The sequence below is a fragment of the Filicampus tigris genome, chromosome 4, assembly GCF_054856515.1.
Source record: "Filicampus tigris isolate MCC_2025a chromosome 4, RoL_Ftig_1.0, whole genome shotgun sequence".
Lineage (NCBI taxonomy): Eukaryota > Metazoa > Chordata > Actinopteri > Syngnathiformes > Syngnathidae > Filicampus > Filicampus tigris.
This window is the reverse complement of record NC_141220.1, coordinates 19,106,363-19,127,223: the sequence shown is the minus strand read 5'-3', so window position 1 is coordinate 19,127,223 and position 20,861 is coordinate 19,106,363. Positions and strand designations below refer to the sequence as shown.

Sequence of the window (20,861 nt, the reverse complement as noted above, 5' to 3'; positions counted from 1 at the left end):
ATCGCTTATCCTCCCATGGTTCGCGGGCATGCTGGAGCCTATCCGAATATCTTCGTGTAGTAGGCGGTGTACACTCTGAATTGGTTGTCAGAAAATCGCAGGGCACAATAGACAAACAAATTTGCACTCACAATCAGTGCAACAGTGCAATATTCGCTGTTGACAATTGTTAATGTTGTCAGTCGTCTTTTAAATGATTAGGTACACATTTTAAGATATATATTTCTTCAAGCATGTCTGTTTTTATTTAGAATTAAATTAATGGTTTCTTTTTGAGAATAGATCTTTACAATGATCCCAAAGAAGGGCGCTTATGTTGATAATTATGGATGGATTGAAACAGTATTTTAATTTAATCCAATAAATGACTACAAATATGCATATATATACAGTACATACGAAAATACAAATTAAAACGATTTTTACCCAGTTGAGGCAAAGAAGTCAAACACACAATAAATATATATATATACTTTTAAATATTTGCATACATCCTATATACACCATTAATTATGTCTATATATTGATCTGTAGATTTTTTTTTTCATTTCAGGTTCATATCTTCTTATTATATTTACTTTTTAAAATGTAGGCCCATTACTGGAAGGGGTGCAAGGGCTAGATCTGTCAGCATACACCACCAAAATACTTTCATTACATTGCTTGTATAATTTCCATCAACATTGCACAGAAAGAAGCATGACACATACACAATAAGAATACAAAGGTGCATTTTATATTCAATCACTGGCGTGAGGAAGATTAATTGGATAATGAAACAAAACAATAAAAAACATCACAAGTTCATGTACAACAGCAGGTTGGACAACAGGGTTGACTTGAATTTAGGGGAATTCCTGGTACAAAAGCATACAGGCAGGTCACAGGGTAGAAGCCAAATGGATGAAAACAGTGTTCTTTTGGTTTGTGCAATCCATTGACGTCATAATATGTGTCTCTGTACGCTGGAGTGGCAACAGGCTGTTTTTGCTCAAATTAGCACATATTCATTGTAATGAAAAGGGTGATACACAAGCAGCATGTCTAGAGCAGTGCTTGGGGGTATGACACAAATGGACTGTAAGCCGGTTTTGAAATTTCAGACTCCGAGCTGCTTGTTGAGGCGGTTCAAAGCGTCGCCCACGATGTCGAGCTCGTGTCGGAGTTCCTCCACAACGCTGTTGATGCTGGGAGTGTCTTTAAGCACATCCACACTCTGGGTGTAGGGGTTGTACCGTACTGTGAATGGACGCTTGATGGTCTTGGCAAACTCCCTGAAAGAAACAAGATAATGTAACTTTACTCATATGTCATCATGATCCGAAATTCGGATGAAAACTCACAAGTAGATCAGGTTTACCTCATTTTGACTTTGGCCTCCTCAAAGCTGTCTGAGACAAAGTAGACATCCTGAAAGGTTGTAATGATGCATTCTTGTTTGGATGTTACTTTGGGGTCAAATGGCGTGATACTTGATTTTCCAGAGAGTGCATGCTGCAAAAGAGAATAATACACGTTAGCAGCGGTAGACATTTGATTGAATCTGTTATCTCTGGGGTTCACAGGCAAGGACCTTTAATCCGAAATCTTATTAACACTGTCTTGTTTAAAGACTGTTGCACAAAAAATCTGTGTGCTGGAGCACTTTACAGAGTCAATCAACCTGTCTCCATGTAATTAATTTCCTTTTTCCCCATGATCAAGGAGATCTGTTTTAAAGACATCAACGACATAAATATGGGCGTAACGACGGGGCTGCGGAGAATCCTGGAAGAATTCTATCAGGAGTGTATGAAGGCATGGCAGAGAAGGCTGGCAATGATCATTCGACTCCCTGGGAATGACTTTACTTTCAAAGGGTGAATTTGTCGGCCACATGACGTAACTTCCGATGCGCCGTGACCGCATGCAAATTCAAATTCATCCAAATTCACGCAGCCTTCAAATCTAGACTTCAAATCTCACCTTTGTTTCCATGGAGATGGCCCTGAGCGAAGGCTGCTTCGGAGCACACTTTCGTAGCCTACATTGCACTACTCTTCTTCTATGCCGTCTTATGCCGCTCTTTTTCTACATTGACTCATTCGTGAGCGGCAATAGAATGGCAGTACATTTAGTAAAGTCCCTCCCCCGCCTGACACTGGCTGCTGATTGGTCGTTTGCTAAGATTCACGAGTGAGTGACAGACTGTATTTTCTGTTTCCGCTTCATCCACACACGGCTGAGCTCAACAACCTGTCCAAATTCGCCACGGTATATGCACTCCATGGAGGCTCCGGAGGACGCAGCCTATGTTTTGAAGTCCTTGGAGGGTGTGCTGGAGAATGTGCTTTTACCTTAAACTCACTGATGGATGATAGCAGCCCAGCCCCATAGGCTCTCAGCTGTCCTTCCTGTTTGCATAGGCCAAACTCCACTGTGAAAAAATAACACTGAAACAAAAAAGGAAAAAAAAGATGTCATGAAAATACAGCACGAAAGTGCTGATTGAATTGCAGGCATTAGCAAGGTCACTCACTGTGGCCAGTTTCTGAACAGAGTCGTCTGAGGCTCCCAATGAAGCCAGGCCGATCTCCTGGGAAAATTGTGCGAAACTGGGCTCTGCCAGTAGGGGGACGTGACCCAGCAGCTCGTGACACGTGTCCCTGGATAATAACCAGTTTTTCATGAATGCCTGCTTTCTTCTCCACATTTGCATGCTGTGTAATACTCACGGCTCAGGGGTGTATAAGGGGTCAGAACTGTGTCGCACATACTGGGTGCAGTGGAAAACACGGAAGGCCAAACCGGCCAGGAAGTCACGAGGGGACAGGTAACCAGCCACTGGCCTGATGGTAAACCCAGTGCGTTCTGGAGTACACAAGAGGTTTTAGGATTTCAAAATCAATATAATGGCATACATAGATGAAATGAAACTCACCCCTGAGGAAGCGAGAGACGTCTTCCAGTTGGGGAATGTTGTCTTCTCGACATCCGCAGTATTTGGACAGCAGTGGCAGGTTTTTCAAGTATTCCCTACAAGCATGGTTGGGGTACAACTTGTTGAGCTCTCTGTACACAACACCCCAAGTCTTCACTTCCTCCTCTGTGAACTCTATGCGAGGAATCGGCTCACCGCTGCGGAAAACAGGAAATCCTCCGTCAATTGCAAGAAAAACATCCACTTAATTCCTAAACGAGACTTAGCAAAAGCTTACTGTTTGTAGGCCATAGCAAGATCTGCAAAGTACTTTCTTCTTTTGCGGTAGACATTGTCCTTGAAACCCTGTAGTAGTATAATACAACAAATGAGAAGACCTGAAAAGTGTAAGAGCGTAACTAGATGAACTTGGTCCTACATACCGGATGGTCAGCATCCAAATCCGAACCATACATCAGGACACGATTAGCACACTTGTCCAAGTCAGATATTTTCTTTGGGAACCACGGTACATGATGCATATCTGGGTGGACACTTAAGTGAATTAGAAAGTGATTGACAACCTGCATTAGGTGGGGTCCTAAGATCCGTATGTGACTTGTACCTTCCTCCTGTAAACAGGAATTATCCGGAGGCTCCATGTCCACCACGCTCACATACTTCCGCAGCAGCTGGATGATTTCATTGAGTTGTTTGTGGTTGCTGTCGAAGTCCACAACGATTTCAAACTCTGAGTTGCGCCTTCTGGATTTCCTGGACTCAATGTGCACAAGGTTGACGTGATTTTCCTGCAACCCATTATAAGAATCACTGTACCTTCCAATTAAACTGTGATTCGAATGTGTTGTAAATGTGGCTGTCAACTAAATACAAATATTATTCCACTATACACAAACCCCAGTATGCCCTGTATGGCGTGGATTGTCAAACACCAGTTAAAGAATTGAACACTCCATATGAATATGAAAACGTGTACATACTTGGAAGAGTTTGAGTGCCTTTACAAGTCCTCCCACTTCATTCTTGAGGGAAAAGATAATTGTTGCACTGCCTTTCTCTGGTGTATTCTTCTCTGTGTTTTCTTCTATTTTTGTGAAGGTTGATTTGTTTATCTGGAAACAGTAATTATTGATCGTTATACTGAAACGATGTACCATGAAAGATATCCAATTTGAGGCACAAAGGAATTAGCAACTTTTCTTGGTGTAATCTCACCATAGTTTTAGCTAGACTTTACATGATCAGGATTCTGGAGCTTATCGGTGAGTAAAAAAATAAAATAAAATAATTATACCAGATCATGATCTGATCAGAAAATAGACCAATCTATTTAAACAACTTATTTACTGTACAGTCGACCCGCACTATTCGTGGGGGATTAGGACCGGCCTGGCCCACAAATAGCCGAAATTCATGTATAAATGACGCCCATTGAAATGCATCGGGAAAAATAACAATTAAATGCTGAAAATTCTCCCAAAACACTGATGAATGTCCAATACAACCGCCAAACCCCCCTCCCGCTAAAAACATTACATTTTAAAAAAAATCTTGTATTGAATATTAAGAATGGCATAATTGTGGTTGTCTAAGGAGGATCTGAACTCCATATTATTCAGTTTGTCATTTTATTTGAATATACGATGTCGGGACAGGACGATTGTACTCAGTGAGAGAAATATTCAGGCCCACCCTGATTTTTCCAGGCCCACCCATTAGCCACGTTCTGGCTCCGCCCCTGTGACCTATTGAAATTAATGTCTCAGAGATTTACCTTTTTATTAGCAGTTTGTGTTGTATTTTTGTAACTGCAATTCTGTCTTGTTGACAAGCTGTGTCATATGCATTTTTGGTGTCCGTCGCTAACATCAGCTGCGTCCCACATTGTCCCCCAAAAGCATACTCCCTGTCCAACAGCTGGTGAGTTTGGATCTGGTCACTGTACAGACCACCCGGGTGAGTATTTTTCAGCGGATCCATGTCTGTAGAGCCCCTGAAAACATCACTGGATCAGGTTGTCCAGGGTCAACTCTTTGCGTCTCAGTGTAACCGCGATGAGCTTGTCTGTTTCCTCAAATCGGCTTGCAGCAATCGCTTTTAGAGTAAGGGAAAGCCTATGCCACTCAGTGTGGAATAGTACATACTTTACTGTAAATAATCTGCTAGAAACACTATGATTTGGGTTGCAGATGCTCATACTCCCAATTTCACTTCATGCAGTTTGTCCATGGCAAATAGAATGGTTTAAAAAAAACAAAAACAAAAAAACAATATTATCTGCATTGTATGTCACTATTGATTTTGCAGGCTGAATGAAAAGTATTTCAAAATAAAATGTGTTAAAAAGGCTATGAAAATAGGTAAAAGCAACATTAAACATTTGCTGTGAACTATTTGCATGGAGGTTGCAATTCTTATATTATTGTTTTGCCCCCACTCAGAGTCCCCCTCCATTTGTGTGTTGTCCATTAAAATAAGTGACTATTCAATTGATTTAATTGTAGAAGAAAAAAACAAAGCTAAAAACTCTCAAATGAACCTGTGCCAGATTGCTCATGACCTTGCTCAGACTATGTGACAAAGCATCTTCACCCTCTGGTCAAAAGAATGACAATAAATGACTTTCTTACCTCATTGTTGAGTAGGTTTTCTTCATAGGCAATATTCATGGAGTCAAACGATCTCCCCCTTCGAGGTCCGTCAATCCTGTTGGAGTACATTTCAAAGTGCAGCTTGGCTTTATCCACCTCTACTTTATTTATTCAGTCGTAGCAGGTGGATTATCTGTGTAACCCCCTCTATGTAAAGTAGGATGTGTAACCCTGAGAAGCAGCACGCTTTGCTATTTAACCACAGAGAGCATGAGGAGGGGGCTTAGGAGGGCAATAATCTCAGGGACAGCAGCAAATGAAAAATAAGCAGCATCACTTACGTAATTTGGGTGGGAAAAAAAGTGCTATCTATTTTTTTTAAGGTTTGAGAAGAATCACAAAGCCTGATTTTGGCAAACAAAAAAAACGTTTGGCATGGTTGATAAGTCATTTATGATGCATATGAAAATAATCATGTTGAGATCAAACATGTTGAAACACAGACGATTGATGCTCGAAAACCTTCTTGTTTTATAGGCCATTCCTGTACTTTAACCTAAGAGGAGGTCAAGGTTTAAGAGGATTTAAGAGTGTGGACCACCTGCCTTCATTGTGCAGTGATCCCAATATGCCCTCGACACCCCCACCCCCTTAAAAATCCACCGCTCTGCACTGTAAGCAGCTCCGGGTTTGGGTGCACATGACACCGGTAATCTACGTGTTTTGCTTTCTCTAACGCAGTGAGCCTTTTAATAAGATCGAGGCACTCAGTGAAAAAGACCAATTAAAATGAGTGCAAGACTTATGAGATCCTTAAAACAACACGGCCAGTCTCACCGACTGTAGACGAACAAGAGGAGATGACGACTGTGGTGGGCTGTTCCTGTGATGTGTGGTGGTACATGTGGCTGATGCACATGCTGCCGTCTCAGGTGGTCCTGGCCTGTGTCACCCGTGACAGGGGCAAATGGTTTACACAATTGAGGAAGCAGCGGGGCCAACTTCCTCCCGTCAGAGCTGAACCCAGAACAGCACTTATTCTAGATATTATTTCTAATGCAAACAGCGGTCAACAATGATGTGAGCATTTACGGATGTATGTTTTAAATGCTATTTAGGGAACACACGGGCTAAATGATGGTCTATTATAGCATTTAAAACAAACCTGTCTTGAACATTAATACATTAGAAATCAGCAGAGCTGGGCACTTGACCCTTTTTTGTCGGTCCGGCTGCGACCTTCCACCCTTGACCTGGGTACCCTTGTGGCCGCGACCGCCCGCCCTTATTCATAAAAATTAGCTCGGCCGGTCCAGGGACGGACTGCCCAGCTCTGGAAATCAGGATTCCCTGTGCACACGGAGTCTCTGCTCATATATACTAAAGGAAACAATTATGGATGCGCAAACAGGATATTAATTGTTGGGGCTGTAAAACACACAGAAATAAATAAATGCATAATCATTTTGTACAGTTTAAAGACTAAGCCATGCTAAGACTTATGACTACGGCTCCAAGCCGTTCTTATCACATTTTACAGAGAAAACAAACTTATTACATCATAGGTTGAATTGTGATTATTTGAATAAAAAAAAAATCAATTTAATGGCCAAAATAATTATTTTAGCAGAAAAGATGACGTACCTGCGGGTAACAAGTACTCTGTTACCTGACCATAACCACATTGAAATGATGTTTCATTTTTTATGCTAGTCCCCTGAATTCACTGTATAACTGGCACATACAACTGATAACCATATTCTGAGCATTTCTTTCACCTGCAAGACTATATATAACAAGTATTACCTAATGATGCACAAACACTAAGGTGAGGTTGCCTGGGATCTATTTAAAAACACACTTTCAGGCATCATGTGGCTTCTGATCACCTGTTTTGACAAGGAAGAGATGTCATTATGTGTACTTCTTTGTGCTTCAGTGTGTTCCTTTAATGATGTGCACTTGCTTGACACCGACTGACAGTTGCTTAAGGCCCAGACTGCACCTAGTGAATAAGGTGGCTAACTTCAAACATATAATAGAATTAAATCAATAGTGTATGAATAAATTAGTCTTGGTGAACTAGGATGTTCATATTGTTTGTCTTCGATACACATATGTGCATCCAAGTTATGAGCGATCTTGAAAACAAGACCCCAGTATTGATTTTTCACTTCCCGGTGAGGTTCTTCGACTTCTCCAAAGTCACATAATGAGATAGTATTTCATAGTTACATTCATAGATCTCATTTATGACACACAACCTACTCGAGGCAACAAAGATGTCCCTCATTAGCCACACTACTACAGTGCCACCGTTGCCCCAATATATGGCAAAACTTGATGATGTGAGGTTTTTACTTTTTAGAATCACTAAATACAAATTAGCATGACTTTCTTCTCTGGGATGTTGTGTCGCAGTGTGTCTGAGCGTGAGTCTGTCCCAGTTCTGTTCACTTTAATCAGGAAGGATTTAGTCCGTGTCTGAGCATCAAGCCTCAGGAGATTTGGATGGCTAATCACACTCAAGGCGCTGCCCAACAATTTCATTACAAAATAAAATCTCACTATAAGTGACTGGATATTGGAAAGCTCTATAACACACTAATAATTCACCAAGTAGAAGATATCAACACAGATCTAAGCCCCTGTCAATGCCACCAGCCCCTAACAAATATGTTAAACTTTTAATTTAATTAAAGTAGAAGTCAACCCAAACACATTTTTTTCCAGAATATGTTCTATGCAGGCCCACTAGTTGAGACAAGGCATTTCGATAAACATTGCATTGTGGAATATAAATTAAGCAGCAAAATATACCCACTTTTAGCCATCTCAGGGGGCGGCCATTTTGTCACTTTTGTCGACTGAAGATGACATTGAAGTTGCCCAGGGCTCAGGTAATCACCAATCACGGCTCACCTGTTTTCTGAAGCTGAGCCATGATTGGTCATTATCTGAGCCCTGAGCAACTTTGATGTCATCTTCAGTCGACAGAAGTGACAAAATGGCCGCCCCCTGAGCTAGCTAAAAACCGGTGGATTTCTCATATTCCACAAATGCAATATTAATCAGAATTCAGTGTTCGGGCCTGCATAGAACATATTCTGGAAACAAAATATGTTTGGGTTGACTTTGACTTTAATGTTTCTGAAACCATGATGTGAATGTATTAAAAATGGAATCGGAAAAATACTACTATTATTACAGTATACCAGTGCACTCAACTGCACGGTTTTGTGGTTTAAGCCTAAATTTGAGGTCGTACGGTGACCTAGTGGTAAGTACATTTGCCTCACAGTCAAGAGGTATACAGGTACAAAATTCGGCTCAGACAATCCTGTGTAGAATTTGCATTTTCAGGTCACCTGTCAGGACAAGTGATATTGAAGATAGATAATTTTGTGACACCAATTTCCACTGCGAACTTAAGGTCCTCTGGATGATTACTGTTTGGTGAATAGAATTCCGTTCTTTTCACATAATCCTTGCTCTTGTTTGAACAACAACTAATGAGAATAGTGAATGATCTGCTTACATGCACTTCCCCCTGTCTCTAATTCTTTCATTCCCCAGCAAACAGCGCATTGCTACTTGGTGACAAGCGTCGTGTACACGAGGACAAGGAAAGGGCAGAGCTGCAATTGTAAACACCTGCTATAGTCACACTGGAAAAATATTTGAAATGCAATTATACACACATATATACTTTTAAATTATAGTCTCTTGACAACGCTACTTATTAATGTACTTATGAGGCTTAGTGAACTATTCAGCAATGCAAAGATGGGAACTTAGAAGCTATTGTAGAGTGGTGTCTTGGCATCTGAGTTTAATTTTCGTTCTTAAGGTAAATAATATAGTACCATATAAAAACATATAGTAATACAGTGGTACCTCTACTTATGAACGTCTCTTCATACGAAATTTTCAAGTTACAAAACTCCTCAACAGGAAAATATTGCCTCTTATTACGAAAGAAATTTCAAGATACGGAAGGTAAAAATACAGTATGGGCTGTCACTCGCAGCTCCTGAGTTTCCTGAACAAAACATACTCATAGCTGCTCGGCCATTGGCTAGCCTAGCATCTTTCTGGCATCCCATTGGCTAAGAGGGACCTCTATCGTATGTCTCTGTGTGCAGATAAACAGGTAGATAGATACGTAGATAGATATGTCTATGGAGCGTCCTCGTCATTCGCCCCTCGGGCCATGAGGTGTTCCGATAGTTTTACATGAATTAGAAACGAGGAAAAAAATAAAAAGGAGAAAATTGTTTTTGAGGCCCCTGGTTTAAACTTTAATTGGGAGGTGCATTAAACAACTTGGAAGCCTCTTCTTTTGAAGATTTATGCACTATGCCAAACTGGTGTTTGCTACAACACTAGAACTTCACATTTCTGTTTGGAAGTCAAAGTGCAAAAAGAGAAAAAAAAAATATCTGAAGGGCTCATACTCAAAAAGTCATAAATTGGGGCTATCGTATACCAAGACACTATCATAGTTGCCCTTTCTTTATTCTTCAAATTTTTAACCAATGCGTGGTGCATTGTGGATCAAGCGATACCTGTTAGGCACACACAAAGTGCTGAGCCCGCTGCGACAACACGAGGCATCTTCTGGTCCAGACCTGCAACATACCCAAAACAATCCTGTCACCACAACAAATATCAAGCTAGGCATCAGTCCTCTCCTTTGTGTTAACCAGCATTTTTCTCACCTGGCACCAGAGAAGGAACTTTGGAGTTGAGGTGTGACGGAACAGGGTCTGGACTCAGTGCTCTCTTGGCAAGGCTACGGAGACCTGTCCCCCACTTGTAGACGCATCCTGAATCTGGGAGCAGAACAGAGGATGAGATTGGGCATTATTTATTACTGAGAGTAAACACAGTGATCCGTTTATAGTGTATACCTGTGATTGCAAGAGCGTGCCGCAGGCCAGCGGCAACGTTCACCACACACTGCTTCAGACCCTAAGAAAGAGCAACATTCAATTTGATCTAAAATAACATATTTCGAAAAAAATGCTCAGTTTTGATTGATAGTGTCAGAGCTAGTAAGTTAACATCACATCATAATGCAGGTTCCCGCCATATTGAGAGTTGTTGGACCTTGGCTCTACTCAGTACAACTCTATTTAACTTCATGAATTGATATATCCCGTGCTTGTATTATTAGCTCTCACTGGATAGTGCTGATGTACCTCATATTGTGGCAAGTAAGGATATTGCTCTTCACAAAGATCAGTGACCACTGTTTTTCTATTCCATTTGAACAAAAGCAAAGAAAAAAACATAATGGCCGCATCTCTTATGTGCTCACCTAAATGAGCACCAGTTCTGCGGAGTGCCACACGCTAATAAATTAGCACAATCTGTGTGAAAAAAGATGATTAGTACTGTACTGGAATTATTGGCATGTTTCCACGGCTTAACTGTAAAAAGTCATGCTGTTTCATCCTGATGTGGGGAATTCATATTTAGTTTTTTTTCCCCAGAGTGTAAACACAGAAATAACCGAATATTTGAATTTGTGTGTGTGAAAAAGAGTATAGTGATGCCATAATTCTTGCTTTCTCAATATGCAATTTGTTATTAATGTAAATGTGTCAGGGATCCACATAGGCCCAGGTAGGAAAAACTAAAATCATCCCACCTTCTCTGTCTATCGCAGTCTAAGGCAGAAAACCACACATCAGGGAAATTAGTGAAAAGAACTAAAGTGTGTCAAAAGTGAAATGCTTTCATTAATCACCGGTAAGAAGAAGAGTAAAATCCCAGCCACAGGAAACATTTGTGAACCTCTGATTCAGGACTGAGCAGTGGTGAAGTGTTGAGCAGCTGGCAGTGTGGCCAAGTCCAAGCTGGCCTCTGTGATTTTGCCCACACACAAACGCCTCTCCACCGTCTGTACAAAAGCACATGATGGTGAAACTTTGTTTACCCTCTTTTTTTTTTTTAATATGCGCCCTGAAAACCCTTTCACAAACTACACTAATTGAAAAACTGATCCATCATGAGAGGAGGACACATACACTTAATAAGAGGTGCGAGACTCGAGTCACATGACTTGACTTGAGCCAGATGTAAGGCTCTTGCTAGGCTAAAACTTATGAAAAATCTAAATAAGTTTAAATATGTCTTTACATGAAACCGGTGTAAAAAAGGTTAACACATAGCTAGTCAAAAACATTAACAAAGCTATCATCGGTAAGGTTACGTGTTTAATTGAGAAGACAAAGTATCACAGTTTAACAAAGAGACTATTTGGAGCATTAAAAACTATTTGAGTGTGCTGAGCTCAGCTAACCAATCCAAGTTGTGAATGGGCAAGACTGTATGACTTGACGTTTGTTCTTGTTTTTAACCCATGTAAAGACTTGCTTGATTTTAATATTGGTGACGTACCAGTGACAACCACTGTGTGTCCCCCGCCACCGCAAACGGCTTGGACTGTTCTTCCTTGCAGAGCAGCCTTGTTCGAGAGCCTCGGGACTGCCTGGTCCTCCTCGTGTCCCTGACCATGTTGCCCGTAACTGTTGGCCCCCTGACAGACATATTCATCGTTCGCTGTCAACCACGAGCTTTTTAAAAACAGCTTTATTGTGTCCAAACATTTCTTGAATTCTGTTTGCTCGCCGCATAAGTTACGTATAGCGTGGAAGCTCAATCATTTTCAACGAATTTTAAGATAACAGTACAAAAAGAGCATGGTTGAATTCATCAAAGCGCACGACGCATTCATGAAACTTAATAAAAACACAACTAACTCCAAATGTATATATTGATGATGTTACAAATTTACCCAGGCGAGTAAACAACACTGCCGCGAGGGAGTTGCCATGGGCCGTAAATTAGTGCGTTGGAATGATTCGCGACACTGTCGGACATTGTCATTTATGCCATCCATCCAATCCATCCATTATCCAAATTGCTTATCCTCCCATGGTTCGCGGGCATGCTGGAGCCTATCCCAATATCTATCTATCGCGCAGTAGGCGCCAGGCGGTGTATATTCTGAATTGATTGTCAGAAAATCGCAGGGCACAATAGACAAACAAATTTGCACTCACAATGAGTGCAACAGTGCAATATTCGCTGATGACAATTGTTAATGTTGTCAGTCGTCTTTTTAATGATTAAGTACACATTTTAAAATATATATTTCTTTAGGCATATCTGTTTTTATTTAGAATAAAATTCATTGTTTCTTTTTGAGAATAGATCTTTACAATGATCCCAAAGAAGGGCGCTTATGTTGACAAATATGTTTACGTGCACAAATCTTTATTTATAATTGTTTTTATTATTTATCATTTCAAAATAGTTATAGAGATATGACTACAAATGGTATTCCAAAGTGATCGCACAGCACTGTCTTAAGTCTTTCTTTTTTTTTTTAATCCAAAAATGCTTTGCGCTGGTTAGGAGGTACTTGGTTTAAAACAATATTTCACATAGGGTACATCAATGAAAAAAAGGTTATGCAATAGTATTGTGCAGTACTTCCAACGCAAGCAGTGGTTTGTAAATTGGTACATGACTTTTTTAAAATTATGTTTCCAATCCTGTCCTTGAACTAGAATTCCAAAAGGTGATTGAAACCGTATTTTAATTTAATCCAATAAATGACTACAAATATGCATATACATGCAGTACATACTACAATACAAATTATAATGATTTTTACCCAGTTGAGACAAAGAAGTCAAACACATTTTTGACCCAATAAATATTTTTTTTTAAAAATATTTGCATACATCCTATATATACCAATTATTATGTCTATTTATTGATTTGTAGATCTTTTTTTTTTCATTTCAGGGGCTCTCTGATTATATCTACTTTTTAAAATGTAGGCCCATTACTGGAAGGGGTGCATGGGCTAGATCTGTCAGCATAAACCACCAAAATACTTTCATTACATTGCTTGTATAATTTCCATCAACATTGCACAGAAAGAAGCATGACACATACACAATAAGAATACAAAGGTGCATTTTATATTTAATCACTGGCGTGAGGAAGATTAATTGGATAATGAAACAAAACAATAAAAAACATCACAAGATCATGTACAACAGCAGGTTGGACAACAGGGTTGACTTGAATTTAGGGGACTTTCTGGTACAAAAGCATACAGGTAGGTCACAGGGTAAAAGCCAAATGGATGAAAACAGTGTTCTTTTGGTTTGTGCAATTCATTGACATCATAATATGTGTGTCTCTGTACGCTGGAGGGGCAACAGGCTGTTTTTGCCCAAATTAGCACATATTCATTGTAATGAAAAGGGTGATACACAAGCAACATGTCTAGAGCAGTGCTTGGGGGTACGACACAAATGGACTGTAAGCCGGTTTTGAAATTTCAGACTCCGAGCTGCTTGTTGAGGCGGTTCAGAGCGTCGCCCACGATGTCGAGCTCGTGTCGGAGTTCCTCCACAACGCTGTTGATGCTGGGAGTGTCTTTAAGCACATCCACACTCTGGGTGTAGGGGTTGTACCGTACTGTGAATGGACGCTTGATGGTCTTGGCAAACTCCCTGAAAGAAACAAGATAATGTAATTTTACTCATATGTCATCATGATCCGAAATTCGGATGAAAACTCACAAGTAGATCAGGTTTACCTCATTTTGACTTTGGCCTCCTCAAAGCTGTCTGAGACAAAGTAAACATCCTGAAAGGTTGTAATGATGCATTCTTGTTTGGATGTTACTTTGGGGTCAAATGGCATGATCCTTGATTTTCCAGAGAGTGCATGCTACAAAAGAGAATAATACACGTTAGCAACGGTAGACATTTGATTGAATCTGTTATCTCTTGGGTTCACAGGCAAGGACTTTTAATCCAAAATCTTATCAACACTGTCTTGTTTAAAGACTGTTGCACAAAAAATATTTGTGTGCTGGAGCACTTTACAGAGTTAATCAACCTGTCTCCATGTAATTTATTTCCTTTTTCCCCATGATCAAGGAGATCTGTTTTAAAGACATCATGCATCTGAGCTCAACGGCCTGTCCAAATTCGCCACGGTATATGCACTCCATGGAGGCTACATGAGGAGGAGCCTTTGAAGGACCCAGCCTGCGAAGGGTCCTTCAAAGGCTCCCGAGGACGCAGCCTATGAATTTGGACATAGCCTTTGAGGAGGAAACCTTGTAGTTTGGAGTTGGAGTATATCTTTTGTCACACCAGTCCTGGAACGTTTCCGACACACCTCGTATGTAGAGTATTTGAAATCTGTTAGCATTGTGGCTGTGTTTGTTGTTGTTGTTGTTTTTAAAAATTCGTATATGAAAAAACAAATCCAGATTCAAATTGGGTGGTCTTGTTGGGGATTCTCATTTGAGAATGTGCTTTTACCTTAAGCTCACTGATGGATGATAGCAGTCCAGCCCCATAGGCTCTCAGCTGTCCTTCCTGTTTGCATAGGCCAAACTCCACTGTGAAAAAATAACACTGAAAAAAAAAGGGGAAAAAAAAAGTCATGAAAATACAGCACGAAAGTGCTGAATGAATTGCAGGCATTAGCAAGGTCACTCACTGTGGCCAGTTTCTGAACAGAGTCGTCTGAGGCTCCCAATGAAGCCAGGCCGATCTCCTGGGAAAATTGTGCGAAACTGGCCTCTGCCAGTAGGGGGACGTGACCCAGCAGCTCGTGACACGTGTCCCTGGATAATAACCAGTTTTTCATGAATGCCTGCTTTCTTCTCCACATTTGCATGCTGTGTAATACTCACGGCTCAGGGGTGTATAAGGGGTCAGAACTGTGTCGCACATACTGGGTGCAGTGGAAAACACGGAAGGCCAAACCGGCCAGGAAGTCACGAGGGGACAGGTAACCAGCCACTGGCCTGATGGTAAACCCAGTGCGTTCTGTAGTACACAAGAAGTTTTAGGATTTCAAAATCAACATGATGGCATACATAGATGAAATGAAACTCACCCCTGAGGAAGCGAGAGACGTCTTCCAGTTGGGGAATGTTGTCTTCTCGACATCCGCAGTATTTAGACAGCAGTGGCAGGTTTTTCAAGTATTCCCTACAAGCATGGTTGGGGTACAACTTGTTGAGCTCTCTGTACACAACACCCCATGTCTTCACTTCCTCCTCTGTGAACTCTATGCGAGGAATCGGCTCACCGCTGCGGAAAACAGGAAATCCTCCGTCAATTGCAAGAAAAACATCCACTTAATTCCTAAATGAGACTTAGCAAAAGCTTACTGTTTGTAGGCCATAGCAAGATCTGCAAAGTACTTTCTTCTTTTGCGGTAGACATTGTCCTTGAAACCCTGTAGTAGTATAATACAACAAATGAGAAGACCTGAAAAGTGTAAGAGCGTAACTAGATGAACTTGGTCCTACATACCGGATGGTCAGCATCCAAATCCGAACCATACATCAGGACACGATTAGCACACTTGTCCAAGTCAGATATTTTCTTTGGGAACCACGGTACATGATGCATATCTGGGTGGACACTTAAGTGAATTAGAAAGTGATTGACAACCTGCATTAGGTGGGGTCCTAAGATCCGTATGTGACTTGTACCTTCCTCCTGTAAACAGGAATTATCCGGAGGCTCCATGTCCACCACGCTCACATGCTTTTGCAGCAGCTGGATAATTTCATTGAGTTGTTCGTGGTTGCTGTCGCAGTCCACAACGATTTCAAACTCTGAGTTGCGCCTTTTGGATTTCCTGGACTCAATGTGCACAAGGTTGACGTGATTTTCCTGCAACCCATTATAAGAATCACTGTTAAATGTACCTTCCACTTAAACTGTGATTCGAATGTGTTGTAAATGTGGCTGTCAACTAAATACAAATATTATTCCACTATATACAAACCCCAGTATGCCCTGTATGGCGTGGATTGTCAAACACCAGTTAAAGAATTGAACACTCCATATGAATATGAAAACGTGTACATACTTGGAAGAGTTTGAGTGCCTTTACAAGTCCTCCCACTTCATTCTTGAGGGAAAAGATAATTGTTGCTCTGCCTTTCTCTGGTGAATTCTTCTCTGTGTTTTCTTCTATTTTTGTGAAGGTTGATTTGTTTATCTGGAAACAGTAATTATTGATCGTTATACTTAATTGATGTACCATGAAAGATATCGAACTTGAGGCACAAAGGAATTAGCAACTTTTCTTGGTGTAATTTCACCACAGTTTTAGCTAGGCTTTACATGATCAGGATTCTGGAGCCTATCGGCGAGTAAAAAAATAAAATAAAATAATGATACCAGATCATGATCTGATCAGAAAATAGACCAATCTATTTAAACAACTTATTTACTGTACAGTCGACCCGCACTATTCGCGGGGGATTAGGACCGGCCTGGCCCACAAATAGCCGAAATTCATGTATAAATGACGCCCATTGAAATGCATTGGGAAAAATAACAATTAAACCCTGGAAATTCTCCCAGCACACTGATGAATGTCCAATACAACTGCCAAACCTTCCTCCCGCTAAAACATTACATTAAAAAAAAAATCTGGCATTACAACCAATCACTAATTTTGCATGAAATGCAAAATATCTGCCCATCCGATCCAGTCCATCAGATCTGTGTAAAGTCCTGTTTTAGCACAATTAAAAGTTACTTGCATATCCCAGTAAAAATACTGGATGTGTTCTTATTGTAAATGGGAACTCATAAAGGGGCTCATTACCTCTTTGGTTCAAAATGTCTACATTATACACCTTGTCATTGTGCTTGCAAAATAAAAATGTAGAACCAAAACATGTTCCCCAATAGCTCGAATCTAATCAGTGATCCATAGCTCATGGACTGGCCATGAAGCCAATGCTCAACTCATCTTCACTTAAAAGCATCTAGCCATCCAAAAAAGTCAGGATCATCTTGGTAACATGCATTACCACAAGGGATGGCTGGCCAAAGTTATTTGTTTCCATTGGAGAAGAAACCCCACAATGTAGAAGTGTTTACATGCATGCAGATAAGAACGTTGTAAGTATGTCAATGCCGCAGACAGACAAAGAGAGGTTGTTCAATGTGCACGCATGCAGAGATTAACGTCACGAGACTCCCGTTTCAGAACCTCGGACAGTACCCTCATGTTGACGCACACATGCTCACGCCATGGGAAAATTCATTATAATCCTGCTCGAGTAACCTCTAACATACTGGCATAAAAAAAATAATAAACATCTTCAAACACAGCTTTTGGAATTCACAAAAATTAGAAAAGGGTCTTGTTGAAATATTATTTTCCATGAACGTATAGATTTTCCCACAAAATTTTGTTGCCGCCTACCATATTTTGCCTTTCAAGCGTAGCCCGGACCACCCGGGTGAGTATTTTTCGGTGGATCCATGTCTGTAGAGCCCCTGAAAACATCACTGGATCAGGTTGTCCAGGGTCAACTCTTTGCGTCTCAGTTCAACCAAGATGAGCTTGTCTCTGTTTCCTCAAATCGCCTTGCAGCAATCGCTTTTAGAGTAAGGGAAAGCCTATGATTAACCCTTAGTGGGCTCAAATCTGAACAGGCAGCATGCCTTTTACCACCCGGTGTGGAATAGTACTTACTTTTCTGTAAATACTCTGCTAGAAACAGGATGATATGGGTTGCCCATACTCCCAATTTCACTTCATGCGGTTTGTTCATGGCAAATAAAATGTTTTTTTTTTTTTTTAAACACAATGTTATTGGCATTGTATGTCACTATTGATTTTGCAGGCTTAATGAAAAGTATGTATTTCAAAATAAAAGGTGTTAAAAAGGCTATAAAAATAGGTAGAAGCAACTTTAAAAATTTGCTGTGAACTATTTGAATGGAGGTTGCAATTCTTGTATTATTGTTTTGAGTCCACTCGGAGTCCCCCTCCATTTGTGTGTTGTCCATTAAAATAAGTGACTATTCAATTGATTTAATTGTAGACGAAAAAAACAAAGCTAAAAACTCTCAAATGAACCTGTGCCAGCTTGCTCATGACCTTGCTCAGACTATGTGACAAAGTATCTTCACCCTCTGGTCAAAAGAATGACAATAAATGATTTTCTTACCTCATTGTTGAGTAGTTTTTCTTCATAGGCAATATTCATGGAGTCAAACGATCTCCCCCTTCGAGGTCCGTCGATCCTGTTGGAGTACATTTCAAAGTGCAGCTTGGCTTTATCCACCTCTACTTTATTTATTCAGTCGTAGCAGGTGGATTATCTGTGTAACCCCCTCTATGTAAAGTAGGATGTGTAACCGTGAGAAGCAGCACGCTTTGCTATTTAACCACAGAGGGAATGAGGAGGGGGCTTAGGAGGGCAATAATCTCAGGGACAGCAGCAAATGAAAAATAAGCAGCATCACTTACGTAATTTGGGTGGGAAAAAAAGGGCTATCTGTTTTTTTAAGGTTTGAGAAGAATCGCAAAGCCTGAATTTGGCAAACCAAAAAAATGTTTAGCATGGTTGATCAGTCATTTATGATGCATATGAAAATAATCATGTTGAGATCAAACATGTTGAAGCACAGACATTGGTGCTCGAAAACCTTCTCATTTTATAGGCCATTCCTGTACTTTAACCTAAGAGGAGGTCAAGGTTTAAGAGGATTTAAGAGTGTGGACCACCTGCCTTCTTTGTGCAGTGATCCCAATATGCCCTCGACACCCCCACCCCCTTAAAAATCCACCGCTCTGCACTGTAAGCAGCTTCGGGTTTGGGTGCACATGACACCGGTAATCTACGTGTTTTGCTTTCTCTAACGCAGTGAGCCTTTTAATAAGATCGAGGCACTCAGTGAAAAAGGCCAATTAAAATGAGTGCAAGACTTATGAGATCCTTAAAACAACACGGCCAGTCTCACCGACTGTAGACGAACAAGAGGAGATGACGACTGTGGTGGGCTGTTCCTGTGATGTGTGGTGTGGTGGTACATGTGGCTGATGCACATGCTGCCGTCTCAGGTGGTCCTGGCCTGTATCACCCGTGACAGGGGCAAATGGTTTACACAATTGAGGAAGCAGCGGGGCCAACTTCCTCCCGTCAGAGCTGAACCCAGAACAGCACTTATTCGAGATATGATTTTTAATGCAAACAGTGGTCAACATTAATGTGAGCATTTACGGATGTGTGTTTTAAATGCTACTAAGGGAACACACAGGTTAAATGATGGTCTCTTATAGTATTTAAAACAAACCTGTCTTTAACATTAATACATTAGAAATCAGCAGAGCTGGGCATTTTTTTGCCGGTCCGGCCGCGACCCCCCGCTCTTATTCTGCAGTAGTCAAAGACAAACCGCTCCTCGCTGCAGCAAGATCTCAGAAGAAATATAAATGGAAAAAAATAGGCTGTCTCCGCATAATGTGGCATTGAGCTGTTCCTAAGTTCTACAACTTCCACTTATTATTTATTGTTTTATATTAATGTATATAGTTTTGAGTTGAGCAGGAAAGGTTTCTAGACGTTTGAGAGAGATTTATTTTGATAAGTAAATTTTGTTAGTTTGTATTAGTACATTTCTGGGTAACTTTTTCATGTGTTCATCCATCCATTATCCAAACCGTGCTGGAGTCCATCCCAGCTGTCTATGGGCAGAAAGCGGGGTAGACCCTGAACTGATTGCCAGCCAATCGCAGGGCACACACGAACAAACAACCATTTGCGCTCACAATCATACCTAGGGTCAATTTAGAGCATTCAATCAACCTACCATTCATGTTTTTGGAATGTGGGAGGAAACCGGAGTACCCAGAGAAAACTCACGCAGGCACGAGGAGAAAATGCAAACTCCAGGAAGGTCAGGGCCGGACTCGAACCCACGACCTATGCACTGTGAGGCGGACGTCCCGCCAACTCGGGTTTAAATAGTTAAAAATGGTGTCACCCACAAAAATAAATAAATAAATAAACAAACAAAAAATACAAGTCACGCAAGGAAGGTTGAAGGCAGTCAGGTTGGCCGTCTCTGCCGATGAGGTGTCCCTTATTTTTTTTTTCAGGGAGTTGGGAACCCTATGTGTTGTAGACCTGTTGCCAACAGCACAATGCGTCGGTCACGTGAATCAATGCGGCAGTTGTCGCTCGCGCCGAAGCGGGAGTAGAAAGAAGCCTAAAAAGAAGCCTTTCACCGAGTAGGCTGAGATGAAATTTGGCCGCCTCGCGACCACGTCAAACGCATGAGGGCCGATTAGTGGGCCGGACTAAAATCCACTTCCGGCCATGCTTAGTCCAGCCATTTTTAAAAATTTATCAGCCCCCACCCCCCGCCCAAAAAATGGGTATCCGGCCGGGTCGTAGGGTCCAACTGGTCCTGCCCTGGGACGGACTGCCCAGCTCTGGAAATCAGGATTCCCTGTGCACAGGGAGTCTCTGCTCA

General features: G+C 41.1%; 2 protein-coding genes across 12 annotated transcripts; both read right to left on the bottom strand.

Annotated features, from left to right (window-relative positions):
• Positions 1 to 714: 714 nt before the first annotated feature.
• Positions 715 to 12,353, bottom strand: LOC147148809 (tryptophan 5-hydroxylase 1). 7 transcript variants are annotated; one of them, XM_086027299.1, is made up of 17 exons: positions 11,920 to 12,353; positions 11,267 to 11,419; positions 10,425 to 10,485; positions 10,233 to 10,346; positions 10,080 to 10,142; positions 6,349 to 6,454; positions 5,551 to 5,626; positions 3,901 to 4,032; positions 3,525 to 3,708; positions 3,343 to 3,443; positions 3,198 to 3,265; positions 2,921 to 3,117; positions 2,715 to 2,850; positions 2,519 to 2,645; positions 2,337 to 2,432; positions 1,361 to 1,494; positions 715 to 1,274 (listed from the first exon to the last, which is right to left on the bottom strand). In XM_086027299.1, the coding sequence occupies exons 2-17, from the start codon at positions 11,303 to 11,305 to the stop codon at positions 1,100 to 1,102; spliced, it is 1,809 nt and encodes a 602-aa protein (XP_085883425.1). In that variant the 5' UTR covers positions 11,306 to 11,419; positions 11,920 to 12,353; the 3' UTR covers positions 715 to 1,099. The 7 variants fall into 7 exon arrangements, with proteins under 7 accessions (XP_085883425.1, XP_085883426.1, XP_085883424.1 ...); XM_086027300.1 differs by having other exon boundaries at positions 3,525 to 3,678; XM_086027298.1 differs by having other exon boundaries at positions 3,343 to 3,708.
• Positions 12,354 to 13,492: 1,139 nt separating this feature from the next.
• Positions 13,493 to 19,025, bottom strand: LOC147148808 (tryptophan 5-hydroxylase 1-like). 5 transcript variants are annotated; one of them, XM_086027306.1, is made up of 12 exons: positions 18,853 to 19,023; positions 18,551 to 18,626; positions 16,447 to 16,578; positions 16,064 to 16,247; positions 15,882 to 15,982; positions 15,737 to 15,804; positions 15,460 to 15,656; positions 15,254 to 15,389; positions 15,058 to 15,184; positions 14,877 to 14,972; positions 14,141 to 14,274; positions 13,493 to 14,054 (listed from the first exon to the last, which is right to left on the bottom strand). In XM_086027306.1, exons 1-12 carry the CDS (start codon positions 18,945 to 18,947, stop codon positions 13,880 to 13,882), a joined length of 1,521 nt encoding a protein of 506 aa, XP_085883432.1. In that variant the 5' UTR covers positions 18,948 to 19,023; the 3' UTR covers positions 13,493 to 13,879. The 5 variants fall into 5 exon arrangements, with proteins under 5 accessions (XP_085883432.1, XP_085883431.1, XP_085883435.1 ...); XM_086027305.1 differs by having other exon boundaries at positions 15,882 to 16,247; positions 18,853 to 19,025; XM_086027309.1 differs by having other exon boundaries at positions 18,551 to 19,023.
• Positions 19,026 to 20,861: the final 1,836 nt, after the last annotated feature.

Bases quoted from the DNA above. Each gene is read 5' to 3' on its own strand.
- LOC147148809 (XM_086027298.1), bottom strand. From the start codon at position 11,305: ATGTTTCCTGTGGCTGGGATTTTACTCTTCTTCTTACCG. The intron at 3,266-3,342 runs GTATGTAGGACC...ATACTACTACAG, and splicing joins ATTTGGATGCTGACCATCCG to GGTTTCAAGGACAATGTCTA. The intron at 2,433-2,518 runs GTGAGTGACCTT...TTTTTGTTTCAG, and splicing joins CTGTTCAGAAACTGGCCACA to TGTTATTTTTTCACAGTGGA.
- LOC147148808 (XM_086027305.1), bottom strand. From the start codon at position 18,947: ATGCTAAACATTTTTTTGGTTTGCCAAATTCAGGCTTTGCGATTCTTC. The intron at 18,627-18,852 runs GTAAGTGATGCT...GTACTCCAACAG, and splicing joins TTTTTTCCCACCCAAATTAC to GATCGACGGACCTCGAAGGG. The intron at 15,390-15,459 runs GTGAGTTTCATT...TGTGTACTACAG, and splicing joins CGTCTCTCGCTTCCTCAGGG to AACGCACTGGGTTTACCATC.